The 8,690-nt window shown below is 54.4% G+C and overlaps 1 protein-coding gene across 1 annotated transcript in view; it reads right to left on the reverse strand.

The window, feature by feature from the left end:
* The window catches only part of CLPTM1 (CLPTM1 regulator of GABA type A receptor forward trafficking), a gene marked incomplete at its 5' end in the record, with an annotated part of 41,627 nt that extends 36,519 nt beyond the window's left edge, over nt 1-5,108 (reverse strand). The window contains 3 exons of the mRNA XM_033083866.1: nt 1,738-1,861; nt 4,312-4,442; nt 5,043-5,108. Coding sequence (XP_032939757.1) covers nt 1,738-1,861; nt 4,312-4,442; nt 5,043-5,108 — 321 coding nt within the window. The remainder of the gene's footprint in view (nt 1-1,737; nt 1,862-4,311; nt 4,443-5,042) is intronic.
* Nucleotides 5,109-8,690: the final 3,582 nt, after the last annotated feature.

The raw sequence follows: 8,690 nt of genomic DNA on the forward strand, positions 1-8,690 counted from the left end.
AAAATATCCTAAAAAATATCCCCAAAATGCTCTGAAATGTACACGTAAAGGTCCTAAAAAAATCTAACACAAAATACACCTAAAATATCCCCAAAAAATCCTAAAAGTATCCTAAAATATCCCAAAAAATATCCCAAAAAATCCCCTAAAAAATATCCCAAAAAATATCCTAAAAAATATCCCCAAAGTGCTCCGAGATGTACACATACAGGTCCTACAAAAAATAACACAAAATATCCCCAAAACATCCCAAAAAAGTCCTGAAAGTATCCAAAAAAATCCCACCAAAAATCTCCCAAAAATCCCCCCCCAAAATCCCAAATTATCCCTAAAACATCCCAAAAAAATTCCTGAAAAAAATCTCAAAAAATCCCCCAAAAATGTCCCCAAAGTGCTCCGAGATGTACATGTACAGATCCTGAAAAAAAACCCAAAAAGATCCCTAAAACATCCTAAATATCCCCTAAATTTGGGATAGGACCTTGGAAACCCCCCTAGATTTGGGATCTGACCCCCAAATCCCCCCCAAATTTGGGATTCAAACCCAAAATCCCCCCCAAATTTGGGATCCAAACCCAAAATCCGCCCCAAATTTGGGATCCCACCCCAAAATCCGCCCCAAATTTGGGATCTGAGCCTGAAATCCACCCCAAATCTGGAATCCCACCCCAGAATCCCCCCCAAATTTGGGTTCTGATCCCAGACCTCCCCCAAATCTGGAATCCCATCCCAGAATCCCCCCAAATTTGGGATCCAAACCCAAAATCCCTCCCAAATTTGAGATCTGAGCCTGAAATCCCTCCCAATTTTGGGGTCTGACTCCAGAATCCCCCCCAAATGTGGGATCTGACCCCAAAATCCCCCCAAATTTTTGCTCCCACTCCAGAACTCTCCCAAATCTGGAATCCCAACCCGAAATCCCCCCAAATTTGGGATCCAAACCCAAAATCCCCCCCAGATTTCGGATTTGACACCAGAACCACCCCCCAAATTTGGGATTCAAATCCAAAATCCCCACAGATTTGGGATCTGAGCCTGAAATCCCCCCCAGATTTGGGATCTAACCTCAGAACCTCCCCAAATTTGGGATCTGACCCCAGAATCCCCCCCAAATTTGTAATCCAAATCCAAAATGTCCCCCAAATTTTTGCTCCCACCCCAAAATCCCCCCCAAATTTGGGATCTGACCCTGAAATCCCCCCCAAATTTGGGATCCAGCCCCAGAACACCTCCAAATCTGGAATCCCATCCCAAAATCCCCCCCCCAAATTTGGAATCTGAGCCTGAAATCCCCCCAAATATGGGATGTGACCCCAGAATCTCCAGGTTCTGAACCCAAAATCCCCCCCAAATTCGGGATCTGACCCCAGAACCCCCCCAAATTTGGGATCTGACCCCAAAATGTCCCCCAAATTTGTGCTCCCACCCCAGAATCCCTCCCAAATTTGGGATCTGACCCTGAAATCCCCCCCAAATTTGGGATCCAACCCCAGAACTCCTCCAAATCTGGAATCCCATCCCAAAATCCTCCCCCAAATTTGGGATCTGACTCCAGAATCCTCCCCAAATCTGGAATCTCAGTCCCAGAATCCCCCCCAAATTTGGGATTTGACCCCGGAATCTCCAGGATCTGACCCCAGAATCCCTCCCAAATTTGGGATCCAAACCCAAAATCCCCCCCAAATTTTTGCTCCACCCCAAAATCCCCCCAAATTCGTGCCCCAAATCCCCAGGTACCATCAGGGTGTCCTTTGGGAACAGGTTCCTGCTGGGGCTGCGGGCGCTGCCCCCGGCCCCGCTCGGCTCCGCCGGCGCCGCTCCCCTCCGGAACCAGCTGGAGATGGCCCAGATGATGAAAATCCTGGGAGAAAAAATGCAAAAAAAAATTTGGGAATTCTGCCAGCATCACCCCAGAGATCCCCATTCCCAAAAAATCCGGGTTTCCCCCTTTTTTAGGTCATTTTATTCCGTGGGTTTTGCTTACCGCGAATTTTTTTTTGTTCCTTGTGTGGATCTTTCCCAGAAATTTTGTTTTCTGTGGATCTGCCTTCCCAAAATTCCACCTTTCTACAGATCCTCCCCCTCCCAAAAATTCCTCTTTTCCCCACAAATCCTCCCCACTTTCTCCCCCAAAATTCCACTTTTCTATGGATCCTCCCCCTCCCAAAATTCCTCTTTTCCCCATAAATCCCAATTTCCAAGGATTTTTTCTTCCCAAAAAATCCCCTCCTCAAATTCTCCTTTTTTTCCATGGATCCTCCTTCCCAAAAATTCTCCTTTCCCAAAAATCCTTTTTTTTTTAATGGATTCTCCTTCCCCAAAATTTTCCTTTCTTTCTCCATGGATCCCCCTTCCCAAAAATAATTTTTTCCCCCCATGGACTTCCCTTCCCAGATATTCTTCCTTCCCAAAAATTCTTCCCAGGGATTTTTTCTTCCCAAAATTCTCCTTTTTTTCCATGGATTCTCCCTCTCAGAAATTCTCCCAATCCCAAAAATCCTCTTTTCTCCATGGATTCCCTTTCCTAAAAAATCTCCCTTCCCAAAAATCCTCTTTTCCCCATGGATTTCCCTTCCCAGACATTTTTTGTTCCCAAAATCTCCCTTTTCCCACAGATTCCTTTTCCCAGGAATTCCCCAACTCCCCCTCCCCATGAAAAATTCCCGATTTTTTTGGGATTTCAGGAGTTCATCCCAAGGATTCCCCTCCCCCCTCTCCCCCTGGCCCCTCCCAGCTCCAACCTTTGGATCCCTGACCCCGGGAAACCGGGAAGGAGCTCGGGAATTCCGGGAATTCTGGGAATTCTTGGGAATTCGGGAAGGGCCAGGGGGTGATCCTGACCCCACAGTTATCCTGGGAAATCCCAGTCCTGGGGTGATCCCAATCCCAGAATTATCCCAGGAAAATCCCAGAATTATCCCAGGAAAATCCCAGTCCTGGGGTGATCTCAATCCCAGAATTATCCCAAGAAAATCCCAGAATTATCCCAGGAAAATCCTAGTCCTGGGGTGATCTCAATCCCAGAATTATCCCAGGAAAATCACAGAATTATCCCAGGAAAAATCCCAGTCCTGGGGTGATCCCAATCCCAAAATTATCCCAGGATTTTGGGGTCAAGGAGGGATCCCAATCCCAAAGATCCCAAAGATCCCTCTGATCCCAAAGCTTCCCTCTCACCTGAACAAGATGCAAATGATCCCAATCCCAAAGATCCCAAAGATCCCAGAGATCCCAGTCTCACCTGAACAGGACCCCTTTGATCCCTCTGATCCCAATCCCAATGATCCAACTTCCAATGACCCCAATGACCCCAGTGACCCGAATGTCACCTGAACAGGACCCCTCTGATTCCAATGATCCCAATCCCAATGACCCCAGTGACCCCAATCCCAATGATCCCAATCCCAGTGACCTTGGTCTCACCTGAACAGGATCCCTTTGATCCCAATGATCCCTCTGATCCCAATCCCAATGACCCCAATGATCCCAGTGACCCCAGTGACCCCAGCTATCCCAATCTCACCTGAACAGGACCCCTTTGATCCCAATCCCAATGATCCCAATCCCAGTGACCCCAGTGATCCCAGTCTCACCTGAACAGGACCCCAGTGACCCCAGTGATCCCAATCCAAATGATCCCAATCCCAGCAATCCCAGTGACTCCTGCAACCCCAGTGACCCCAAAGATACCCAAGATCCAGTGCCCCCAGTCTCACCTGAACAGGACCCCTCTGATCCCAATCCCAATGACCCCAATCCCAGTGACCCTGGTCTCACCTGAACAGGACCCCAGTGACCCCAGTGATCCCAATCCCAGTAACCCCAGCTATCCCAATCTCATCTCAACAGGACTCCTCCGATCCCAATGATCCCAATCCCAATGACCCCAGTGACCCTAGTGATCCCGGTCTGACCTGAACAGGACCCCAATGATCCCAGTGACCCCAATGACCTCAGTAATCCCAGCAATCCCAGTGCCCCCAGTGCCCCCAGTCTCACCTGAACAGGACCCCTCTGATCCCAATCCCAATGACCCCAGCGATCCCAATGACCCTAATGATCCCAATCCCAATCCCAGTAACCCCAGCAATCCCAGTCTCACCTGAACAGGACCCCAGTGACCCCAATGATCCCAATCCCAGTGATCCCAGTGCCCCCAGTCTCACCTGAACAGGACCCCTCTGATCCCAATCCCAATGACCCCAGTGATCCCAGTGCCCCCAGTGATCCCAATCCCAGCAATCCCAGTGCCCCCAGTGACCCCAGTGATCCCAATCCCAATGATCCCAATCCCAGTGCCCCCAGTCTCACCTGAACAGGACCCCCTTGAGCACCTGCCAGGCGTTGGGCGCCGGCTGCTGCTGCTGCTGCTGCTGCTGCTGCTGCTGCCCCCGCGCGCTCTCGGCCTCGGCCGCGGCCCCGGCAGCGCCGTTACTCGTCACCTGCAACGGACCGGTGTCACCGGGACCGGTACCAGCACTGGTGTCACTGGTACCAGTATCAGTCCCGTTCCCAGTCACCTGTAACGGCCCGGAGTCACTGGGACTGTACCGGTACTGGTGTCACTGGTACCAGCACCGGTGTCAGTCCCATTCCCAGTCACCTGTAACAGACCAGTGTCACTGGGACCGGTACCAGTACCGGTGTCACTGGTACCAGTATCAGTCCCATTCCCAGTCACCTGCAACGGCCCAGAGTCACTGGGACCAGTACCAGTACCAGTCTCACTGGTACCAGTACCGGTGTCAGTCCCATTCCCAGTCACCTGCAACGGACGGTGTCACTGGGACCGGTACCAGTACCCTCCCAGTCACCTGCAACGGGTAATCACTGGTACTGGTACCAGTACTGCTACTGGTATTGCTCACTGGTACCAGTATCAGTCCCATTCCCAGTCACCTGCAACGGGTAATCACTGGTACTGGTACCAGTACTGGTGTCAGTGGTACCAGTACCGGTGTCAGTCCCATTCCCAGTCACCTGCAACAGACCGGTGTCACTGGGACCGGTACCAGTATTGGTGTCAGTCCCCTCCCAGTCACCTGCAACGGGTAATCATTGGTACTGGTACCAGTACTGCTACTGGTACTGCTCACTGGTACCAGTATCAGTCATCTCCCAGTCACCTGCAACGGTCCAGAGCCATTTGGACCGGTACCGGTACTGATATCGCTCACTGGTACCAGTATCAGTCCCCTCCCAGTCACCTGCAACGGGCACTCATTGGTACTGGTACCAGTATCAGTGGTACCAGTACCGGTGTTAGCCCCATTCCCAATCACCTGCAATGGACTGGAGTCACTGGGACGGATACCAGTACCTGTACTGGTACTGCTCACTGGTACCAGTTCCAGTCTCCTCCCAGTGACCTGTAATGGCCCAGAGTCACTGGAACTGATAACAGTACTGGTATTGCTCACTGGTACCGGTATCAGTCCCATTCCCAGTCACCTGCAACAGGCGCTCATTGGTACCGGTACCAGTACTGGTGTCAGTCCCATTCCCAGTTATCTGCAATGGTAACTCATTGGGACCAGTACCGGTGTCACTGGTACCAGTACCGGTATCAGTCCCTTCCCAGTCACCTGCAATGGCCCAGAGTCATTGGAACTGGTACCAGTACCAGTACTGCTCACCGGTACCGGTTCCAAACCCCTTCCAGCGACCTGCAATGGCCCAGAGTCACTGGGACTGGTACCAGCACCAGTACCGGTATCAGTCTCCTCCCAGTCACCTGCAACAACTCAGAGTCATTGGGACCGGTACCGGTACTGGCACTGGTACCAGTCACCTGCAACGGCCCAGAGTCATTGGTACTGGTACCAGTACCGGTGTCAGTCGCATTCCCAGTCACCTGCAATGGCCCGGTGTCACTGGGACCGGTACCAGTACTGGTATTGCTCACTGGTACCAGTACCAATCACCTCCCAGTCACCTGCAACAGCCCAGAGTCATTTGGACTGATACCAGTACCGGTACCAGTTCCCTCCCAGTCACCTGCAACAGCCCAGTGTCATTGGTACCAGTACCAGTACCAGCACTGGTATCAGCCCCCTCCCAGTCACCTGCAACGGCCCAGAGTCACTGAGACCGGTATCAGTACGGGTATCAGTACCAGCACCAGTCACCTGAAACAGCACAGAGTCATTGGTACTGGTACCAGTACGGGTACTGCTCACTGGTACCAGTGTCAGTTCTCTCCCAGTCACCTGCAACGGCCCAGAGTCACTGGGACTGGTACCGGTACTGGTATTGCTCACTGGTACCAGTACCAGTCCCTTCCCAGTCACCTGCAACGGCCTGGAGTCATTTGGACTGGTACCAGTACTGGTACCGGAACCAGTCCTCTCCCAGTCACCTGCAACAGCCCCGGCGTCACTGGGACCGGTACCGGTACCAGCACCAGTCCCTTCCCAGTCACCTGCAATGGCCGCAGTGTCACTAGTACTGGTACCAGTACCAGCACTGCTCACCAGTACCGGTACCAGCCCCTTCCCAGTCACCTGCACCAGCCTGGGTGTCACTGGCACCGCTCACCAGTACCGGTATCAGTCCCTTCCCAGTTACCAGTACTGGTACCAGTCCATTTTGGCTCACCAGTACCGGTACCAGTCCCTTCCCAGTCATCTGCACCAGCCCTGGTGTCACTGGCACTGCTCACTGGTACCAGTCCCTTCCCAGTCACCAGCACCGGTACCAGTCCCTTCCCACTCACCGGTACCGGTCCCTTTCCCGTTACCAGTACTGGTACCAGTCCATTCTGGCTCAGCATCACCGGTACCAGACCATTCCAGTTCACCAGCACCGATCCTTCCCAGTCACCGGTACTGGTACCACCACCAGTCCTTCCCAGCCACCGGTACCAGCACCAGTCCCTCCCAGTCACCGGTACTGGTACCAGTCCCTTCCCAGTCACTGGTACCAGCACCAGTCCTTCCCAGTCACCGGTACCAGCACCAGCACCAGTCCTTCCCAGTCACCGGCACTGGTACCAGTCCCAGTCCCAGTCCCATCACTGCTCCCATTCCCCATCCCAGTCCCGGCCCCTTTCCCATTCCCAGTCCCGTTCCCAGTCCCTTAACCCTGTCCCCCTCCTCTGACCCAGCCCTGGTCCCATTCCCAGTCCCTCCCCCATTCCCAGTAACTGGTCCCAGTCCCGCTCCTGTTCCCATCACCGCTCCCATTCCCAGTAACTCATCCCATTCCCAGCCCCAGTCTCTCTCCCATTCCCATCACCATTCCCAGCCCCAATCCCTCTCCCATTCCCAGTAACTGGTCCCAGTCCCGCTCCTGTTCCCATTCCCAGTAACTGGTCCCAGTCCCACTCCTGTTCCCATCACAGTTCCCATTCCCAGTAACTGGTCCCATTCCCAGTTCCCATTCCTCCCCATTCCCAGCCCCAGTCCCTCTCCCATTCCCAGTCCCACCATCGCTCCAGTTCCCAATAACTGGTTCCATTCCCGATCCCAATCCCAGTGTCTCATCCTTATGCCCATTCTCTGACCCGGTCCCAGTCCCATTCTCATTCCCAGTCCCATTCCCGGTCCCAGCTGCATGACTGCTCCAGTCCCAGTCCTGGTCCCTGTCCCAGCCCCGTTCCAGTTCCCAGTCACAGTCTCATTCCCGTTCTCTGACCCAATCCCATTCCAGGTCCCAGTCCCAGTCCCGCTCCCAGCCCCATTCCTATTTCCAGTCCCAGTCCCGGCCCCATTCCCAGTCCCATCCCCTTTCCCAATACCAGTCCCAATCCTGTTCCCAATCCCTCATCCGTGTCCCCATTCTCTGACCTGGTCCCGGTCCCAGTTGCATGACTGCTCCATTCCCAGTCCCATTCCAATTCCCAGTTCCAGTTCCCAGTCCCTCGTCCCTGTTCACGTTCTCTGTCCCAGTGCTGGTCCCGGTCCCATTCCCAGTCCCAGCCCCGCTCCCAGTCCCATTTCCAGCCCCAGTCCCGTTCCCAGTTCCTCATCCCTGTCCCCGTTCTCTGCCCCGGTCCTGGTCCTGGTCCCAATCCCAGTCCCATCCCATTCCCATTCCCAGTCCCTTCCCCATTCCAGTTCCCAGTCCCGGTCCCGTTCCCAGTCCCTCATCCCTGTCTCGTTCTCTGACCCGGTGCCGGTCCCGTTCCCATTTCCAGTTCCCGGTCCCGGACCCATTTCCAGTCCCAGTCCTGTTCCCAATCCTTTACCCCTTTATCCCCTTATCCCCGGTCCCAGTCCCTTATCCCTGTCCCTGCCCCGGTCCCGGTCCCCGTTCTCTGCCCCAGTCCCTGTCCCGGTTCCTGTTCCTGCCCCTGGTCCCGGTTCCTGCCTCTGTCCCCGGTCCCGGTTCCTGTTCCTGCCCCGTTCTCTGCCCCGGTCCCGGTTCCTGCCCCGGCCCCTGTCCCGGTCCCCGTTCCCAGTCCCTTATCCCTGTCCCTGTTCCTGCCCCGGTCCCGGTTCCTGTTCCTGCCTCGGTCTCTGTCCCCGACTTTGACCCCGGACCGTGTCCCACTGCCAGTCCCGATGCCCGGCCCTCGCTCTGTCCCTCTCCCGGTTCCTATCCCCGTCCCTTATCCCGGTCCCAGTCCCCGCTCCTTGTCCCCGTCCCTGCTCTCGTTCCCGTTCCCTGTCCCCGGTCCCGGTTCCCGGTTCCCCATCCCTGTCCCTGCTCCCTATCCCCGTCCCCCACTCCCGGTGGGTTTCCCGCCG

The sequence above is a fragment of the Catharus ustulatus genome, chromosome 34 (assembly GCF_009819885.2).
Source record: "Catharus ustulatus isolate bCatUst1 chromosome 34, bCatUst1.pri.v2, whole genome shotgun sequence".
In the NCBI taxonomy this organism is placed as follows: Eukaryota; Metazoa; Chordata; class Aves; order Passeriformes; family Turdidae; genus Catharus; species Catharus ustulatus.